At 42.6% G+C, this 22,155-nt stretch overlaps 1 protein-coding gene across 16 annotated transcripts in view; it reads right to left on the bottom strand.

Annotated features, from left to right (window-relative positions):
* LOC125763070 (heterogeneous nuclear ribonucleoprotein R) overlaps window positions 1-22,155 on the bottom strand; it is a 55,888-nt gene that overhangs the window by 23,120 nt on the left and 10,613 nt on the right. For 7 of the 16 annotated variants that reach the window (XM_049425856.1, XM_049425858.1, XM_049425860.1 and 4 more), the window contains 5 exons: window positions 9,300-9,421; window positions 9,013-9,206; window positions 8,798-8,925; window positions 8,465-8,706; window positions 1,940-2,075 (listed from right to left, as the gene is read on the bottom strand). In XM_049425856.1, the coding sequence (XP_049281813.1) occupies window positions 1,940-2,075; window positions 8,465-8,706; window positions 8,798-8,925; window positions 9,013-9,206; window positions 9,300-9,419 (820 nt within the window). In that variant the 5' untranslated portion in view covers window positions 9,420-9,421. Of the gene's footprint in view, window positions 1-1,939; window positions 2,076-4,454; window positions 4,591-8,464; window positions 8,707-8,797; window positions 8,926-9,012; window positions 9,207-9,299; window positions 9,422-15,102; window positions 15,404-18,383; window positions 18,931-19,256; window positions 19,377-21,129; window positions 21,571-22,155 lie in introns of those variants that run through there. The other 9 variants (XM_049425855.1, XM_049425852.1, XM_049425867.1 and 6 more) reach the window with 6 other exon arrangements.

Here is a 22,155-nt window from a genome sequence, read left to right as displayed (position 1 = left end):
TTTAAACGGTGTATTAACAACATCGATGATAGTTACAACCTGATGTGAGGGACTACTATCTCTCCGAGTAGGCAACAGCATAATAGTGAGGAGCAAGGGATGGACCAGATATTCGGAGGGATTTGAGAACTTTTTTTTCTAACTTCTTTCGATTACTAATGTTTTGGTACTGTAGCCAGACAATTCTATGATTGCCAAAAAGGTTGACCAATTGAAAGCGTCTCAATCGAACATAATTGTAGCACAGTAATGTCCAATTATTTAACTCGATTTCAGATTGTCCAACACTTCCACACTACGAATAGGCTTCGCCGAGCAAAGCGTAAAGCTCTAATCCAGCTTTCATGATTTTTGGCAAATGAATTTGAGTGTACATTATATTTTTCCTTTGTTTTATTTTTGGTTTTTGTTTTACTTTTTAAATTCCGTTTTCGCTTTTGTTCACAAAAGCCGCAAATTGTGAAGCTACAGAACTGAGGGGATGGAAATTTTGAACGGTTTTTTTTTGTTTACGTTTAATTTTTCACTTTCCATTCCACTGCCGTCGTTGCCGAAACATTTTTTTAATATTATTTGGTTGTTATTGCCCTACTGTCACTTCGTTTCCTTCGTAGTAGTATGTTTTTGGTAGTGCAATCGAATTTTTTTTTGTATCTGTATTGTTACTAACGTTTTTGTACGCAAATGTTACAGCATGCCCGAGGACGATACGGTTTGATGTACCACGATCGTCACACAGAGGCACACGTAACGCTTTACGCACTCATCGGTTAGTACAGGCTTTTATTGTTGGACCGTTGCAATTTACAGTTTTGACAAGAAATTTCAAATTTTGCATACAAATTTTGAGAACACACACACACACGCACGCACTATAATCACGCAAACAGACGAATGGTGAACGACGAAAAACCAAGGCAACTTTATAAAGATATCACTCACCCAGGCGGGTGGGAGCGAATTAGCATTATGGTATAAAGGGATGATATGTATTGCAGAGCAAGCTTATAAAACAAAAGGCCAACAAGTATGAACGCAACTTCACTCAAAATCTCAGGCATTTCAAACAAATTTCTACTCAAAATCACGCCAAAATAGGGAGAAAAAATTCCAATGCTTACAGAGATCTAAGCGCACGCATACAACACACAATACACAGGTTCGAGCTGGTTTTTCGTTTTTCATTTATCGTCTTGATGCTGGTTTTTGTTTTGCATCTGTTACATTATGCTATTTGTGGTAGTAAAAACCAATATTTAAAATAAAACTTCAATCAAACCAATTGAAACGCATTCTTCCAACATAAAAATCATGAATAAAACGATAACACATGAACAAAGTGTAATAAAATAGGGAATGCAATGAAACAAGAAAACAACAATCAAAATCCAATGCCAATCCGGATCGCCAATGGGTGTTTGTTGGGAAGCTCGACTCAAAAGATGGTTTTGTTTTGTTGGTTTGTTTGTTTTTTTAGCAATCAGCATAGCTATGTAGATAAGAAATACAGTATCCTGCAAGAATATAAATTGTTGATTTGCTGTGATGGTTGTTGTTTTCTCGAACAGTAGATTTTGATTTTTTGTTTTTTTTTTAATAGTATCCAATTTACTAAGAGCATTTTGGGAAAGAGGTGTACAAAGTCGTGCTTCCGTAAATCTATGCCAATTCCAAAAAGTCTACCACACGCATCCCACAAATATTCCAATTGGGCAACAGAAACGGCAACAATCTCTTTTCGTACAATGTTTTTGTTGTTGTTGTTGGGGGATGATGAATTATCCTCTACGCATATGCTACTGTGTAAGGTCACGTTAAGTATTAGGTGTTCTCAATATCAACTGCTGTCGTCCAAAAAAAGTGAACTAACTTTAATAGCGGAAAACTGGGGGAGGTTTTTCCCCTACCCCCAAAATTCCGACGAACGTTTGAAACTTACGTGCATGTTTCGCAAATTCCTCTAACAACTCATCGCGATCTCTATTCTTAGGAATATTGCCGACAAAGAGTCGGTGATTGTTAAACGATATCGTTACACCAATCTTTTTGCCATTCCGAATTTCATAATCATTCAGCTGGAAGCGGATATCGCGGTGAAGTTGATTTGGGGAGATTTTTTTTATTTGGAAGAAAGAGAGAGAGAGACATTTCATTCACTCCTGTTGATGTGACATAATTATTGTAAATGTTGCTTTCTGGTAAGTTTGTTGGATTTTTTTATTTTATTTTTTCGTGTGTAAAGATTATATTTATTTATATATGTATATTGAGAATGGGGAAAAGGAAAAGTTAAAAAAAATTATCTAGCAGTGTCAAATTATGTGGTACATATGAAAGCAGAAATTAAAAAAATGGCTGCATTTTGGGTGAAATGTTGCAAATAAAAAAGAACATTTAAAAGGAAAAACCGTGAACAAATGAGGTATGATAAAAAAGCGCCAATGGAGGATGCCTTAATCGTTTCTGCCAAATTAAAAACGGAATAAATTGAAATGGATGAAAATGGTCAAAAAACTATAAGCTGATGGTATGAAAAAAAACGTTTCGTGGGGCAAAACTTAACACAAAAAAGAGAAAAAAAAAATGTAATGGCTGGAATGGAAAGGAAAACTTTTAGATGATGGTACACTATAGCTGTTCGATAATGGATAGCGATGAGAGATGATAAGTGTAGCATGTAACGCAAGAGAAATAAAAAAAAGAAACATCAAGCACGTATACGTATTTTGCAACAATATTGTACTCCTTGAATTTTGTAGATATACAAGCGCAAATTTTGTTTATAAGGTTAATTTCTTTTTTCATGTATGTTTTTTGTATTCTATATAATGACTGGAGATTCTTTGTTTAACGACAGAAAACATAAGTCATTTATAACGTTATTATCCAAACACCAAAAATGGACGTGTGGAAGCAAACGAGCAACGATGCGTTTGCTCCTGGCCCGATGAGATAAACAACGCAAACCCGTCGTTAGGAACAAGTAATTGTTATTCACAAAAGTGCAACGAAACAGAAACGACACAACCAAAAACAATCGCACAGCTGTATTAAGAAACCGATGCACAGATAATATATGTTTAAAGTACATGTAGAAATAATTCCATCACGCATTGTAGCGAGAAACCAAAAAAAAAGTACACACTGATGATGATCGTTTAACATAAAATTACGCTAGTGGTGGATGGTCGGTGTAAGTGTGAAACGAGCATTTATGAGGTGATTCAGGTACATTGGATGAAGATTGATTGATACGTATTGGGTACGTGTGTGAGCTAGTAAGAAATAAAGGGCGAATGAAGACAAGTAACACAAGTAACACTGCACTTAACTACCCACTCTGTGTTTGTGTGTCAGTACTAAGTGAAACCATTGGGCACTGGAGATGGAAATTTTTTGTCTGAGAAGAAGACATCCTTGACCGGTTGAGCCGGACACGATACCGAGGAGGTTCACTTTAACCATTGTGAGTGTGAAAGTTCTCTTTCTGCTAAGCAGCTGATCGGTGAAAGAAAATTATGTTTTCATAGTGAAAAATTACAGAGACAACAGTTGTTGTCCTAACGCTTACAGAGTTACTCAAAAAGAGCTTCAACAACTGTTGCATTATAAGCACAAATCCTTTCCAAAAAAATATGACGGAATAGAAATGAGGAATTTGCAATCAAATGGTTGCTGCAGATACACGACTATGATGACTTGGTAAATGTAAAAGCTTAATTAAAATTGAAATATTGGTTTAAGTTAGTTGAAGTAAATGGTTCCTTAATAAACTAATAATGCAGAAGCTTGCAATAACCTAGCAAAGCACGTTGCTGACTGCATATGCCCTGTCGATGGGAAAAGCTTTTTCCGAAAGTAATGTAGGCACTTTTCGCTAGTCCTCTCCATCATAAGGTGTAATGTTCGAGAGAACGATCACTTTATTTTGTGTAAACGTTTAAGCCAGCGATTCAAATTTACAGCTCAAAAATGGCTCCGTAATGAGGGTCGCGATGTAATGAAGAAACTTCTTATATTCTTGTTTTTATTGCGTGATCAGGTTGTTCTCAAATTGATGTGTGTTTGAAAGTTCAATACCTATGACCCTAACGGCCGGTTCTATCTAAGGTATTGCCATAAACTGTAACAATTCCTATCCACACCGTTGCCTTTACAGGGAAGGCCAGAAACGTACAGATAGATCGCTAATATAGCGGTTCACTATGAACGGGCTTTGTCCGATTGCATAGGATACGCAGGAAAAAAACACAATAACTCATAACTTAAAACCAAAAACCAAAGGTACGCAAAACGTAATGAAACTCAACAGTAAAACGGAGGAAACGAAGAAAGGGTAAACAAAACGATGTGTTGTTGTTTTTAGTACAATAGTAAAGAATAATAGAAATAAAACTATAAAAGAAAAAATAAAAAAAACAAAAGAAATAAGAAAATTTTGATTCATGATTTACCTGTTAGTTTACCAAATTCATCTAAAATCTCTTCTTTTCCTTTAGATTTAGGTATGTTGCCTACAAAGAGGCGCAGATTCGGCACGCTTACATTTATTTTCAAACAATTGCCGGGCTTTATTTCATAATTATTGAGCTGTGGGGTAACAGATATGAAAAAAAAAATAATGTGATGAACAAAAGAGATGTAACAATTTTGACCGAATTTGTTGAGCCGGTGGTACGCCAACAGCAAAGCACCAGTTTCGTGACTTGGTCTGGGCCTTGGTTGGTTCCGGCTTGGAAAAGACGAGGAAGACACTTGCGGTTGTCGGTATTTGGGTTTTGGGGAACGGGTAAAATATTCAGATTGCATGTGGGAGAGCAAGAGGAGAACGGGATGGAGAGGGGGTAATTTTGAACTGATTCAATAAACAGTGGATGGAAGGAAAAATGATAAAGTAAATAATACTAATACTTTGTAGTGAACAAGAACAGAGATAACAAGAATATTGAAGAAATGTGTCTAAGAACTATTCCTAAAGCATAATTGTATCGTGAGTTTTAAAATTGCGTCCGACGAATGTTCGTAGTACAAGTAGTAGAAAAGACACGAAAGACCCACTAGTAAGGCTAATAAAAGAACATTTGTCTAGTTGAGCAGTAAATGCATTAAGAGAAGTTTTGGAAATATCTTAAAGTCATGCATGTGAGAAAAACAAAGACATACACCCACTCTAAACCCCGTTACATTAATGTACTACGACGCTTTTTTACGAGTGAACCGATCTAATATTATACTGCTTGCTACTGCTAAGCTGACAGACGCAAAATATAGGTGGTCCAGCAGGAGAAATAATCATATGGAAGAGAGTTCCTGAATTCCGAGAGTCCTTTAAGGAGAATCCTTAAAAGACATTCGAGGAATTGCAGTAGATTGTGGAGGTAAACCCAAACTCATTCAAATTTGTCATAAGAACTAGATGTATCACAAGTAAGTGTAAATCGATAATTGAGTATTATTGAAAAACAAATAGTTGAAAGTTATTCTGAAATAAAACGAACAACTTGTACTTATACATCTGGTGCAAACAAGCAAATGAACACACGCTGAAGGGTACTTGCGATTGCGTAAATTATGACAACTCAACGGCTTGTGTTTGAATATTTACACGTTTTGCTGCTGCTTGTGCCTCGATAGTGATCGCTCCATTACACACACCTTTCGCATCCGGTAGAACCGAATGCAAATGGAACGGAACCAACCATCAACAAAAAAAGGATAATTCAGCTGAAAGCGGTAATCAACTGCACCCGGCTGCAGATGCAGCTGTATCATCACAAATAAAGCATTTAGATTGAAGTTGAAAAAAAAACACACACACACACAAAATGAAACGGTACCAAAAAAACCGTTCTTCTCAATAAAAAAAATATAAATTCAAAAGAAAAAAAACGGATGAACATTCATTAGCAATTCTTGATGGTACACGGGGCACACACCATGCTGTGCCGAACCGTAAAAGCAACTGCAACTAAATGGCAGCCGGTGGTAAAATGGTGACCCTCCCCACCAGAGCAGCAGCTGGTCAACGAGACAAAAGATGGGAGAAAGTTCGCATTAAACAAAAACAACAATTTTGCAACCTTTCTCCACAGTTCAGAGAACTGCAACCGGAACCGATTACTAGCGTATGGCGGACATACACACGTGCGCACGCGATAGCTCCGTTAGCTTTGTCTTGATCGGAAGTGCATCAGATCGATGAAGGGGTGAGGTGGAAAGGAGGGTAGGAAGGGGGGACTGCATTTTCCTGTGCCGTGAGCCTTGAAATACAAAAGTGTTTGTTTTGTTTTCGGCAGGGATGGACGAATTTGGTACCGTTATTTCATCAGCACCGGGCACAGGACGACCGGATCGATGCGGAAATCGCATTTTGCGCAATCGAAAATGGACAACGGACAACGGAAGAAGAAGTAAAACACCACTTAATAGGGTCGATACGGGTGTGTGTGTGTGTGTACGTGTGATCGATATCTTCCGGTCGATGCCTGGATTGCCGCCTAAAGCGATCGACAGAAAAAGGAAACAAGAAAAAAAGTCCCGGCGGTGTGCGAATGGATTAATCATATTTTGTAGAATTCTCTTTCATCTACCCTATTTATCGAATGCGTTTCCCATTTTTCTTTTTTGGGGCAAGGCACGTGCATCTCTCTCGATGAAAGTGTGCAATAAGGCGCGCCATCGTCATCCACATAATATGTTCTTCTTAAACAACAAAAAAAAAAAAGATAGAAACGTGACAAACGAGCCAAGCGCCATGTGCAAACGATGCAACCGGACACAGATGGTGAGGTCCTGTGCCGGTGGTTTTGTCCGCGTGGAACAAAAGTCATCTTTCTTGTTTTGTTTTTTTTTGTCAGTATTCCGGCACTATGTAGCGGAGAAAGCAATCCGCTTGTTTTCCGTTTGGGTTACTTTTTTTCGTTTGTTGTTGCATTCTCGCGGCGATGCACCTCGGGAAGGTGTGCGCAAAAAAAACAACCCCCGGTCGAAGGGTGGTTGAAACAGTCAGCTAACGGTACATCACGATGATTGAGACGGGGGACTAACAGCCAAAATGGCGTGTCAATAGCGTGTGGATAACACCATCTATCAAGAGCTAACAGTGAAACAAAGAAATATCATCGCATGATGCAAAGATCGCATCTCTCTATTAAAACAATGAATTAAAAAAGATTTTGTTTTTCCTATTCCAGTTTGAGAACTTTTCTATCTTCCACTAAATCACAGTTAATCACCTCCAGAGTTCGGTAATAAGTTGGTGTTGTAAGTACATTTCTTTGTTGATTGTTCCAATTGTAAAATCAGCAGTGCCAAATGTTGAGGGGAAAATACGCTTTTTTTCTCGAACGGGGGTTTCTTTACATGTGAAGCGGTACGAAAGAAAAACGACAACAAGAGGAGCCCACTAATGTTTCCTAACCGTATAAACAACGACATACATTTATAGTTAAATATATTTATATGTTATAAGTTACCAATCACCTCTACTCAACACCATCATTGTAAAACAGTAATGTCCACCATTTGCATAATGTTATAGGGGGATAAGTTTTTGCTTTTGCTTGATTTTGGATTTTATTTTTGTTGTTGCTATTGTTGTTTTTGGGGAATTTTAGCATTATCAACCAGAACGGAAAACGGAGTAAATTTTGCAGTTTTTTTTTTACCAAAAAATATGTTTTGCCAAAAAAAGTATTCTTTTAGCTCGTTGATTTTGGTGGTTATGTAGTAAGAATGTAATTAAACTACATACTGTTGAAGTTCCAATAGATATTAGTAGGGAACGGGCTTTGTTTTCATTTGTGTGTGCAAACGTATATTATATTTAAAAAAAAGGCAACTACAGTGGGAAAGGGTTGGACTCATACTAAGATAGTTGTTGTTGGGAATTAGGATAGAAAAAAAGGAATTCGAAAAACGATAACTATTAAATAGGATATGGTGTTGGGATAGGGCAATAGTTTACCAGGGCATATCCCTGTTTACTTGGAAGTTTGTGGGGTTATTACTATAAAAAGGACGTTACTAGTTATGTGCTTACTTTAAACATTAAAACTAAAAATTAAAAAAAAAGATATACTACAAAACATTTAAAAATAAACTAAAAAGAGATTTCCTTTTCTCATACGAAACGAACGGGATCATACACGGGATTCGTGGAAATGTCGAAACGGGTGACAAGGTTTGTAAGACAAACGTATAGACGTTGGACAACGGAAGCGAAGGACAGAATTGGGAGAAGGCGTGGGAGGGGTTGGATTAGAGGGAAGGAACGGGGTAGCAATTATACATGTAAACATTTAAACACGCTGTTGCCTCCTTCTATCCGGGGTGGGTTGGGGGGTATGGTGGAGGATGAGGGAAGAGCCGAGGTTTGTAGCTGGTCCCGGGTGAAGAAGACGAGAACAAACACAAACAAAAACGAAAAAGAAAAACAAAACAATCGCAAACCAAAACAACTTACCTCCCGCACGGCGTTCGAGGCCGCGTCCCGTGAGGTGAAGGTAACGAAGGCGTAACCCCGGTTGGTGCCGGTCATCGGGTCCATCATTAGCCGAAGGTCCCAAATTTTGCCGCACTTTTCGAACAGCGGGATCAGCTCGTCCTCGTACATATCTTTTGGTATTTTGCCACAGAACACTTCGCAACCGTTCCCGGGCGTGTTGCCCGTCCAGTTCGGTGGTGGGCCACCATATTTGCGTTGTCCTGTTAAACGCAATATTTCAGAGAGAGAGAGATGCGTCAGATATTAGATTTTTGAAGAAGAAAGAAGCGCTTGCGCTTAGTTCCAACATACCTGTGGTGACGTCCAATGTGTATCCTGTTCGCTCTAGAATTGCTTTTATTTTTTCCTCATCGGGCCCTTTCGCTTGTACTGTGACTGCAGGTGCCGGTTGTCCTTGTTGCGTGGCCCGAACTTTTTGTCTGTGTAAGGGAGGAAAAAAACCCCAATATACCGTTAGACATTCTCGTAATGAGGAGCCGAATTGCCGAGAGTTCCTGTCAGCTTACCTGTACGTTTTCATAACACCGCAGAGGAATGCCGATTTGTTCGACACATGTTCGAGGTTCGAGTCTAGGAACTGGTCCAGTACATCCAAGGCACCTTCTACATGGAATTCCTTCAGCGCATCTAGCGCCCTCTCGTCTAGTTCCGAATGGGCTAGTTTGCCCGTTTTGTAGATGGCATCCAACCGACCGGCAACCTGTTTTATTTTTTTTTTTTTACCGGGAAGATGATGAATATGTTTGGAGTGTTTTATTCATAGTCGGCATGATTTTTTTCGGCAATAACTCACCATGACGTGTAATCCATATTCCAGCAGCTTTGAGTAGTCCTGCGTTCGTTCGCCGTCGCCACCCTCGCCTGATTTTTGATTTGCCATCTCTTCTACAACCTCACCATTACCTTCGGCCATTTCTGTGGAACAAATAAAAAAATAATTGTAATAATGTTTGATTGTTTGTGATCAAAGTGTACAAAATGGGGTAATTTAAAACAATATCTTATTTAATCAAAAGTAATTCTTATTTTTATCCAGAAAGTATTGTGCGATAATACTGAAGCATTTGAAATTGATCTGCATCTTTCTATGATCTTGGTTCCCTAAAGCGCCAAACAACGGAAATTCTGCAGCCGCATGCAAACCAAGAGAAGAAACAAAATGAGCACAAATCCACAAACCACGCGGCGCTACGCACCACGCATATGCGCGACCGGCATTCTCTCGCAAAACATAGCTATAGTGGTGCGGAACGTCAGCTTCGCTTCTCTCACTTTTCTCTTCTCACGCATGGCCACGCACAAATTCGCCATTGCGCTATGCGTTGCGATGTGGATCTTTTTTGCAAACTCCGTTTCGCGACGCACCCGCGCTCCACTACTCGCCTTGCCATTACCCCACCACCCTCGCACCCTCTTCCAATCCACCCTTGTGCAACCGTACGCACTTTAAACGACGGTGTGTGTGTGCGTTTAAAAATCGCGATACCTTCTTCTCATACCTCTTCAACTCTCGCTCTCTTTCTCTCTAGCGCTCTCTTGTTCTACGCACAGCGCGCACTGATGCTGTTCGCTTTATCGCCGTTGCGTAGCGCACAATCGTTGATGTTAGTCACCGCGAGAGAGTGCGTGTGGAGTGGTAGGGGCAGGTGGAGGAAGAGAGTAGTGAATGAAAGGAGCGACGCGTTTTGCGAACGCGCGGTGCCATGCCGGTGCGTAGGCAAAAATTCGCGCGTCTGCTCGCGTAAAGTAGGTCACGCTGACGGGGTACCGCGTGCGCAACCGGCACACGGTTCGCTCGTAGTGGTAGTGGTACACTGGCAGTGCGTATAGATTATCAAGCACTGGCCGGTGGCCTAGATCAAAGGCAAAGGAGATGTGCAAAACCCGTCGCTTGATGGTTAGGTGTGTGTTTTGTTATGCGTTTTTTTTTGGGAGGGTTTTTTTGCGCATGCCATTTTAACGATTGTGTGTGTGTGTTTGCCGATTTTTTTTTCGGTCTTTCGCGGATGTTTAGATCCACCGGTGACGAACTCTAATATAAGGGGGGAGCGTTTTTTCTTTTCTTTCTCTAGTTTGTGTGAAACAGAAACGCATCAAATGGGGAAAGGGTGCGTACGCGATTCGCACACGCATGTTCCTATCTGCTGGTGAACGTGACGCTAGTGTGTGTGATTGCGTGCGCAAATAATCATATTTCGGCAACAAAACGATCCAAAAACCAGGCCAAGGTCTCTGGGGTGGGTCAAATAAAAGTGGTATTTGAGCGCAGTTTTTTTTTTGCGCTGTTGTTGTCTCTGTCGGGGGAGAGACACACATAATCTAGTCGCGCACCAGAATCGCACAAAACAGACGGCAACACACGGTGGTGGTTGTTTGCGTTTGTGTGGTTTTGGTGTTTTTGGCAAACTTGCTACAAAAAGCCACGCACAAATGCGGCGCTGACCTTCAGCCTCTACTTTTGCATTGTCGTTTTCTTGTTTTTGGGGATGATGTGAAGTTTAAAGCAGAGTGCGAAACGTGAACCGAAAGTGAAAACAGCAACGGTGGCCACCGATCTCAGTGTCTTACGCAGTGTGGAACGGTTTGGTTTGGAGCATTCGGGCTGGCTGTTAAGCGTAACATATTCGCTAAATAAATGTAAATATTCCTGTAATGTATTATATTACAAGAAATATATAATATAAGGTGTTGGGTGTGATAAAAAACACGCTTTCTGTCCATCCACCAATCAACTAATTTAGTTATGAAAATGTGATCTCAGCAAAAATGTGAATACACGCGGCCTCGGTGCATTGCTTTTGTGCAAAACAGTGTGAATAAAAAACGATCAGTGAATATTCATTAAAAATAAAAAAATACGATAAATTTGGTTTATAGAATCTTTAAAATTGTGACGCAAATTTATAAAAACCATTATCTCAGTTAGTACATGGTAATTGTACTGTAAAAAAACATTTGAAGCAAGGTTAGATTTTGCTTCCCTGACGCGACAACACGGAACCCGTACCAGCAGCTACGCGCGTGAGTGTCCCCATTTTGCAATTTGGCCAAATACGTTGTGTGAGTGCGCAAAACAGTATGAGTGAGTGGCTGGGGATGCGATGGGCGTTTGATTCTTTTTTGCACACACCACCCGACAGAATCAAAACTGCCCCATCTTCTGACCGAGTGTGTTCGTTTGCGAAAAAAAAACTTGCGCAACGGGCTACTTTCAATTCCCGCAACCCCCGAGAGCGGGGGTTCAACATCCTTCAATTCCACCCCTGTCCCAGCAACCCCATACGGTGCATGAAGGTGTGTGCGTGAGTGTATCAGAATGTGGCCCAAGGAGATACAAGCGACGTGACTTGAGGCGCTCAGTTGGTTAAGAAAAATTCTGCAATTTTCACAAGTTTTGTTTTTTTACTTTTACACTGAAATTGTGTGTTTTTTGGAATAGAAAACATTGTATAACTTGCAGTGACTCCCTCGTGAGTGTCAGTTGGTTGATTTTGAGCTGTGCCACCTTCCAAAAACTAAAATGGTTCAATGGTGAAATCCACTCACACACACACACGCATAAGAACTCTTTCTAACACACTAAACCAAATACACCCCTACCCCGTTAAGGGTGGAATGTATCACTGTTTAAAAGACTAAAGAAATATTAATTTGTTGGGAAAATTTTAAATGAATTTCTGGACACATACACTTGTTCACTACACGTGCCGCGATCCTTTAAGCCCTGTACGGGGGTTGACTGCAAAAAGGGATGGAGTTACGCAGATACAAAAATTGCGAACATTGCGCATCTCGAATCAAACACTTGCGCTGCTCTTAGGGATCAATTGAACACTACTACCACTACACACCAACGTTCACTAACACCACCACAATGGTACAAAAGTGGTAACGAGATGGTGGTAACAGAAGAAAAAAAAATACACAGGAAAAAGCATAGCACACCACGGGGCAAAACGTACATATATCATCAAACATTGGGAGTACAGATTATGCCAACCCCCTGGTATATGTACAGATACACGAACGGACACACACGCACGGATGAAACGAGAGGTCAAAAAACTTAAGTCTAATGACCTTCAGATACGCTGTTTTCTTTGATTATTTCTCATCGATGGATGGATAGTTTTTTTTTGTTGGCAATTTACTTATTCCTGCCAAAAGAATCCTTCTTCAATGGAAGCTGACCTTTACGGGATAGAACAAATACATGAGATGTGTAATAATGGTAGCAATAGCGAAAGAATCACCACGAACTTGTTGGTTGTTTAAACACTACTTTGTACCACAATTGTGCACTGAACACTGTGAGCCACAAATTCAGGGAAATTGTTGTCATTTTGTACAAAAGCTCTCTAGCTTCATAAAATTCGCACACTACCACTAAAAACAGGAACGATCTGTTTTTTTTTCTTGGAAAGGGGTGGAATCTGCCCTTACCGATCACACATTGAATGTTTGTGAATGATCGAATGTATTGTTCCTGTCGGTTATTGATCCTTTTTGTTCACCACCAGCGGATGTTCCCGGAGCACACATCAAGCCGTATGATTCTGGCCAAAAGAAACCACGCGCGCACCAGTGGAGAGCATTCTATCGTCACTAAACACATACGCGCAACAGAGAGCGGTGGCGATCTTCTGTCTTCCTGATATACGCGTGTGTACGGACACTATCTTCACCGTGCCACCCAACATAAACTGATCCACACACACGCAACCCCCTCTCGATTGGCTTAGCCCCGCACACGAGTGAATGAAAACGGTCAAATCCTCACCCGGGTTTCGTTCCTTTATTGTCCAAAGGGCTGTATCGTCGCCGTGTCCATACACTACATACCACACACATCAGGTATCAACCCAAAATACACATTCAAACCGATTGAGTTAGTTGTTCCTTATGTTATTTTCTACACACCTCGTAGCATTGCCAAACAATTGTAAGGAAAAAGGGAGATTGTACCAAGCATTGGCTCTGTTGCCACTAGGTTTCAAGAAAGTGTCACCACCCACGCACAAATTCGCAACAAACGAGTATATAGTTGTGTATGTGTGGTAAACGAGGAGATCAATACTGATTGCATTTTATCAGATAACCAAAAAAAAAGGTTGATAAAACGTGTGTAGTTCCAAGGTGGAGTCGTGGAAATTTGCCAACGATACTCCCCAAAAAAAATCCCCAAACGGGTGAGGTAATCGCAGCAACTAGCCAGAGAAGAAAATAGGTGTAGCAGAGAAAAGCAATGCTTCTAAATATGCTAGCAACAAGACGCGATTTTCTATCGCAGTAAGCGAATTTCTTTATGATCGCCATCAAAGTACCAATCAATTGTGTGTATGTGTCCTCGTCCCTTCACATATTTCGTCTTTACCGGTTTGCTAAATCTAACAGGCATCTGTGCAAGCGGATGCCTGAATCTGTTCTTTCGCTCCCTGGCCTACTACCACTGTGATATCGCGCGGGCGCGTTACACGACCTACTGAAGCACGGCAACCAGCCGCACACTGCTAAGCACAAAAGCAAGAAATTCGCGCATCGCGAGGGCACGTTCGCACCAAAAAAAAACTGATCCACCCTTCCTTTCTTACGTTCTCACCCCCACACAAACTCATCCCTTACTTACTAACCCCTCTGTTGGACAACGGCACTCTTCTCACGGGCTTTTGGTGTCGCAAAAGAAAGAAAGAGCGAGAGAGATTCGCAAAAATTTTCGCAAACTAATTATCTTTTCGCGAACGACGCGCGTGGCCAAACACCCGTTGATTGATTGTGTGCGTGTGCGTGGGGATGATGGTGTTTTTTTGTGTGTTTTGTATGCTGCTCTTATTTTCACGTTTCGTTTGTATTTGTTACGGCACGGGAAAGTGTGTTTTAAGCTACATTAGATTATTGGCATCCCATTCCTGCACGCAACTTCAGCTAGCTTTTACAGATATGCTTTGGCTTGTTGTAGTAATGGGAGGAGGAAGTAGCGCAGTTTCATACAACGCCCGCCATGGTACACCGGGGTGGGAAGGGTTAGGGGCAAAAAACGCGAAAAAAAGATCCTCAATTCTAACGCACACAACGCAGCACCAAACATTGAACGTGTGCGCGTGTGTTTTGAAGGTTATTCACCTTCTGGACGCCCGATTCTGTGACGCAACACGCGCAACGATGGACCATTTTTTTTCAGATCGCGCTTTCCCACTCGCAAACGCAGATCCTCCTCTATCTCGCTTTATAGTTTCATTCTTTCTTTTTGGCAAACTTTTTTTTAATGAATTTAGGGTTCCGCCACATCGTGGTGGCAAGAAAGAATTGAGTTGGACCACAACAAAATAAGGAAAAGAATTTTCTATCCAAGTACCCGTTTGCTAACCTTCAATTTTAACCTTTTTTTAGTTGCTTCCAATCGTTGGAATGAATAAAATAAAATTTCATTTTTTAAGTAACCTTTACCGGTGATAATAGCCGGGTGTTAATGAAACAATTCTAAAAAAACGGACAAGTCCTAGTTCTATCACGACCAAAGATTTCCCGGAAAAGCGTCTGCAGAAAAGTATTCCACCGCATGTGCAACCCTGCAAAACCCATCCCTCCCTGGTTCACACCTTTCTTACTAATTCTGCGCAGCCTAGTCAATCGGTTTTTCATGGTCAAGGAATGGTTCCAGATTTCGTTTCCTTTTCGCCTTCTTATTCTTCCACCCTGACACGTTGCTTTTTCCCGGGTTGTTTCAATAGGAAGCTTTCGAGAGTACACTCTCTTGCAAGTACAAAACCGTTCGTTGTTTTTAATTCGTTTTTCTCTGTTTTTTTCCTTTCTTCAAAACCTGCGCTTTCGGAATTTAAGCTGTTTTTAACGCGAAGATGACACACACACGTTACACGCTGTAATTTTTCTTCATTTAATCATCAACCAACACACCAGACGCCGGATATTGGGGTAAGCGACAATTCCGGCTGATGTTTCACCGTACCAGTTGCTTTACAAACTGACATTTACGTGATTCTACTATACCGTAAGTCTATGCTTGCTGTGATACCATCTCCATTGCAGGAGCGCCCCTCTGCTGGTTGCCATGGAAGTCCTAAAAGGAGCTGTCAACGAGCATAGCGTAAGTTGTTTGTGCGTGTGTGGTGTGTGTGTGCAAAATTCTAACCACCTTCTAGAAAACTAATTTTAAACAAGTTCCGGTTCTTTTCGGAAATTTTTAATTACAAATAGCTTCTTTTTTGCTTCTTCTTTTAGGTTGGCAAAAGGAGGTGGAAAAGTCCAGACAATCATTCCTTCCTCCGTATTTTGTTCTTCATCGCTACCCCGCCACCCGGAAAGGGAACTGGGTGCAGTAAACCTCCCACTAATACGTGAAAACAACTTAACATGAACGATATCATCCGATGAAGGAAAAGTTTCATCCACCTCCACACAACCGGCCGGCCCCGTTACCGACGGTGCGAAACGTCCGGGAGGAAGGAAAAACTTCGTCAGCTGTATATAAATCGATTTTCTCCGCAAAGTACCCGGAATGCAAGAAAAACCCGGAAGCAACCCGCTTGCGGGATGCGCCTTCTCTCTGCCGGGACGATGATGTCGGGAAAATTCGTCCGTGGTTGGTGGTGATGGTGGTGGTGGTCGCTATGTACCAAAAGCCATCGCTGCAATACTCCCGGTAAATTTCTCACCTACACAAAGAAACGAGCGCACACACACACACAGACGTGAGATCCTGGATAAAGCCAAGTTGGAAAAGTGTGAGCGGTGTGACGTCGATTTTCCTCCGTCAGAGACACTGCCATACCCACTTCACCACACCAGACGGTTCCACGAGCAAGCAGAGACGTCCCGGATACAACAACAACAAAAAAAAACCAGTCAACCAACCGACGAGAACATGTGGGAAATGTGGGTGCCCTTACCCAACCGGGTAAATGCGCACCACGGTCGGGAATTTTCCGACGCAACCACACCAACACACACAACACGTACTCCAGTCAGCAGTTGCGTAGGACATGAACGGGTAAGAAACGGTTATATACAGCATAAGGAAAAGGACAACCGTACCAAGCACACACACATGCGCAACCATTGGCTTTGCGTTAGTAGTGACCTGCTACACACTAAACCGTACGCAAGTCTTTCGTTCTTCCGTGTACGACGACTACTACTAAGCGAAACGGACTGCTTGTGTGTTACGTGTTGTATCCTTCGCTTCCTTTTACACCCACACGCCCACCCAAAAAACACACACTAATTTTCTTTATCGTCTATTTCAGTCTCGCCCACTGCATCTATGACACGCGTCCTGCAACGTGCGAAGGCTATGACCAACCCCAACGGCTAGACGGCATTGAGCCCACTCGGCATTCGAGTTTGGGGGTTGGGGGGGGACTATGCCGACGCAGCCATAGCCCGATCGGGGGCTATGTTGTTGTTGTGCCCCACCCACCCAGGCTGCACGGGAGCAGAGGAAGTTTCCTCGTGTGTTACTTTTTTTTGCTAACAGTGGTGGGCTCCCTTTCCGTAGCATTTAAAAAGCACAGACAAAATCGATATTTTTAGCCGGTGAGACGACATACCGGTGTGTGTTGGATGGGACCAGAAGAAATAGCAGAATGAGTATGGCTGTGAATGGGTGCGTGTGTGTGTGTGTGTGTGTGTGTGTGTGTGTGTGTGTGTGTGTGTGTGTGTATGTATGCGTATATATGGAGTTCCGACTCCAACACACACTGGGGCGTACTGTGGGCAGCCTGCCAAAGCAAAAACCTGTGCCAAAATGGGGGAAAAAAAGATTGTGCAGGTTGGCGTTGCAGCACAACACAACAACCACAATCAAACATGAAGCATAAAAATTGCAACTACCTGGGTTTTTTTTTGTACTTTGCCAACGATTTTCCAAAAAGGATACACTACCAAACATCCAGGAAATCTTGCAAGAAACCAGACGAAACTGGAGAAATTCATATCCCAAGTCTGGTGTACACCCTTCGCTGTTCTTCCGTTTTCCGGTTAAAAGGATTTATGATGTTTTTCTGTACTCGCTAACGCCATTCTCACACCAATCTCCACTCTGCCAATGGGGCCGATTGTGCTGGTGGCAAGTCAGGTAGTGCTCCGTGCGCTGGCAGGCTGGAGCCATTTTCGCACCACCGAACGATAAATTCGATTTATGTCTCTGGCCGATAAATAATCGTTACCGGGTGTGCGCGAGGTGTTTCTAATGAGCGCAGCACAATGCCGCATTGCTCTTTGTGTAGCAAACTAAATCTTTTACGTAAAACGCTTGCACATTGGCAATGAAAATGTGCTTTTAATTCGTTATGAAACACACCCCTAATGGGAAGGAGCAGAACTTTAAAATGCGGAACAACAGGATAGGATCAGCGTGATTTTATTCGACAAGCGATAAAACAGATTAATAAGTGTTTCGGGGGAAAAACAGCAGGAATTAAATTTTATTGCAGATAGGGATTTCTATATCCTTGGAGCTTTTGCAATTCCATGAATTCATTGTCACACTCAGTATATCTTAATAAGAGTCCCCCTCCAAACAAAAGAGGTGTGGATATTGAAAATTTGGAACAGGAAGTATAACAAGAATTCATTTTCCAAGGATCTTCTTCCTTATTGAATTTAAGATTCTTTGAGCTGAAGCGATATTCGTCGTCCGTAAGGTACATCATGAAATAGACAAAGACTATGGACGTATGCATAGACTTGTCGAGGAGTTTTGATTCTCATACTAAGAACTTTATCCTATTCTAAATATTGTTAACATTTGAAGACCTTATTTGGTAAGTAAACAAACATTTTAACATTATAAAATCTATCGCCACTACTTATGCTAAACTTTTTTTTTGCTGTTTCCAGTAACACCTTCCTACAATCTCACCTTTCGAGTGCTTTCGGTGAGCAATACACGCACGCACCGTATTTAAAAGCTATAACCAACACTCACTTTGAAGGATGTAAACGCTTCAATGATCTAATCACACTAATTGCCTGAATTTCTGCACTACACTCACGGACAGAGAAAACCTGTCAAAGCACTAAGATCACTTGGGAGCGAAACTACACGTGCTCTCGGCTGCTCACGGTCTACATACACACGGACTTCTAGCGTGTTCGGTAGAACTTCCCGCAGTGCACTTTTCCTGGGTGTCAAGCAAAAAAGCAAAAACTATTCAACGGGAACAAGAATATAAAATTATAATCGCCTATTAAAATTTTCCCAACTAACCGCACCACACCGTGACGGGACACGAACTACACGCGGTTTATTGCAAGCCGCCTGGCACTGGCTTCACGGAACAGGGCTCCGGAATATTACGGACATAGACGGCACTTTTGGCGAGGCGTACGTACACGCACCAACCGCGGCCCAACGATGTGACGATCGTGAACCACTACTACCACACACCACCGGATGGAAACAGCGAACCGCGAACTGGAGTGATTCCGTTTTCGCGCTAACCGCTAACGTGCTGGTGTGTTGCGCTTAACGCACACTGCTCGAAACGAACTGCTCGAAAAAAAACTATGATCGACGGTGTGAGAAAAAGATGGACGATAATCTCGGACCACACACACACACACACACTCGAGTACATTCGCGCGCCACGAGAACACAACACTCCCTTTGGATGATGGGGCACGGTGCTCGAAAAAAGGGGTCGACAAATTTTACCCACCCTGGTGGTTATTCTACCCGAATGATCGGAAACGGGGGGTTTGGTGGGGAGGGGAGGGATTTTGCCGTACTGACCGTATCCGTAGCTCAAGTCACCGTGTATGCACATGCAGCTGCAAGGGCGCAGAAAACCGTACTGCTCGGTGCGAACCGTGCCCGAAGATGACGAACACTGATGTACGAAGACGACCGTGTACGGGAACGAACGGTCGCCGGCTGAGTGTGCTACACACGGCCGTTCGGTGTACACGCGCGCAGCAATTGCAATTGTATGTGCATGTGATGCACTTTCTGCATATACGAGCTCTGCACTCGTATGTGCGCTCTCGTATGTACATACGGCGGGGATTGCAAACGCACACAGCGTACGTTGAGCGCGTTATGCCGGCAATGCTGCCCGGCTGCAAAAACTCAACCCCCGTTCACCCCTAGCTGTGTGTGCGAGAGAGCGGGACAGTAAGTGCGAGCGACCGCTGGTATTCGTACTAGGGTTCGCACACCATCTCACAGACACGACAGCGTAGTGTTCGCCATTCGGCGGTGGAATGTGGTAGAGCCCGTGCAAAAATCCGTACAGAAAATGGATCTGTTCGTTCTCCCTTCTCCGTTCCGTTCCGGCAAAGGGCCAACACTGCTATATAAGAGGGAATAGTTTTATGTTCGCCTACGACTTCCGGGTCTTGGTAAAATGTGGGAAACTACACCATCAAACCGAACTGCAGCAGTCGGGAACTCAACGAACACGAGAAGAGTTTAAGGGGGTTTTGGGGGAAGGGGACGAGAGGGGATGATATAAACCGGAAAGAGCAAAACGAAACCACTACCGTTTTGCTTTTTAGAATCTTCAGAAAGCATTCATCACCATCCGTGATGTTAGCTTTTAAAGCAACATCCCGTTTGGATCCCAACAACCCACCCGCCCTGGGGTTGCTGCCGGTCCAATTAAGTGTGCGTGAACTCACCGCCAGAAGGCATTCCGGTCTTCAACAGTGCAACAGCAAAAAAAAAGGGGAGACTCCCGGCAAACTGCCGGCGAGGAGAAAATGAAGCGATATCAAAAAATGAAGCGAGAGAAAATGCATTGACCCGATAGAGATAGCACGTGCGGGTACCGTGTGCAAAGCGCAACCAGAAACAAAAAATAAAAAAGCAAGGTGACGATTATGACCAACGGAGCCGGACCGGAGTTGTCCCCAGGTTTTAATGGCAGGCAGACAAACCAAACAAAAAAAAACGGGAAAGGAACCGAAGTAGGAAGCAGAAACAAACGCGCCACCAGCAAGAAGCGAAGAAAGCTCGAAAACGCGTTGCATGAAACCCGAGCAAATATCAATACACCAGCATGCGAAAAAACAAAATGGCGGCGCGCATGTGAGCCACATAAAGCGTGCAAGATGTGTGCCGCCGTTCGGCGTTATGCTCATCATCGTTTAATCACTATTTTGTCCTTTTTCTTACGTGTACGATCGCGTGTACGAGCGCGTTCGTAAGCGGATGCAGATGGTTCGTTATTTTTCTCCTTACTTTAATCACAATTTTAACACGATCGTTTGCAATGGAAAGCCGAACAAATGTCACCAAAGAGTACTGGCTCCAACGCAGCAGCTCCCTGGTGCCGAACCTAATTGCTAACCCTAAAGTTTCTACCCCTCTTCTAATTTCGAGCAGCACGATTCGAGCAGTTAGTAAACGCTCGCCGTGTTGCGTCGGTATATGAAATGTCAAAACGGAAACCAAAAGAAGACAAAAATGAAGAAACTGTAACAAAGACATCGCTGATCGTGAAGGATCTTCATATCGGTTTTCCTTCTTTTCTCTCGCTTAATGCGATTTTTCTTTTATTTAATGAGAGACTACAAATTTGACGGCATGATCTTAGCAATTTCTCTCAAGAAATTCTTCCATTTCTGGCAGCACTGTGGTTTGTCTTCATGCAGACGACACTTACCGACCGAGTAGAGCCTCCGAAATTCGTCGGCTTTCCTTTGCTTCTTTCCGATTTGACACGACTGCTGATCCCGCGTTTATCGTAATTTTTCTTTCGCTTAATCTCACTATCAGCACAATTTCGCACAAACGCAGGAACAATTCGCGAAACGGGCGATGAACACACCCACCCCGCTTCACAGGCACGCGCACACTAACCTAAACGCACACATACAATTCGATAGATACATCACATCTCACTCCACTCCACCGAACCGGGTTGGTGGCCGTGATTGAATGGCGCTGGAATTTGAGAGGAGATATTTGATGTTAGCCTAACTTTTGTCACAAGTTCACAATGCCCAGTGGAACGTCTCCAAACAATAATGCTGCTTATATCCTTAAGGTTGCTCAAACAAAGAGCTTAAATTTAGCTGCAATACTTTTGACGGACGCACACGCTACACGTCGTCCACGCACGTCGGAAATGAGCAAAATCGCACACACGCGCACGCACACACTTCTCTCCGTCGGTAAGTCACGCACAACATGCGCAACAGTGAGCTTCCTGGCGAAAAACTCGAGCACTTTCCGTAGCAAACAAAAAAAAATGGTACGAAATCATCAAGCGAAAGAGAGAGAGAAAGGGAAAAAAGATTATAATAATGTCCTAACCGATCACCGATCCCCCCTTTTCTTCATAGAAGACACTTTTCCCCATTTTTTCACACCCACAAATTACTGCTGTCGATCGATGATGATCAAGGGGCACAACCAATATGGAGGCTGGCCTGAACGCTATTCGAGCTGTTTCGAGCAAAACGATCCCCGCACACATTCGGTGTAACTTTCCTCTTTTCTGCTGCCAAGTTTGTGAACTTTCACCAAATCACTTTTCTCTTTCACGCAAAAAACCCACTTATTTACCGCCTTCATCCCTTTCCTGCCCGCCTTTTGTAGTCGGATGTTGCGGCCTGCCAGTTCTTCTTTACTTAGATGATCTTCTCCTTATACGTGGTGCTGGCCGTTACAAGTAGAACAAAAGTTA

The sequence above is a fragment of the Anopheles funestus genome, chromosome 2RL (assembly GCF_943734845.2).
Source record: "Anopheles funestus chromosome 2RL, idAnoFuneDA-416_04, whole genome shotgun sequence".
Lineage (NCBI taxonomy): Eukaryota > Metazoa > Arthropoda > Insecta > Diptera > Culicidae > Anopheles > Anopheles funestus.
Note: the sequence above shows the minus strand (reverse complement) of the source record. Positions and strands in the feature narration are given on the sequence as shown.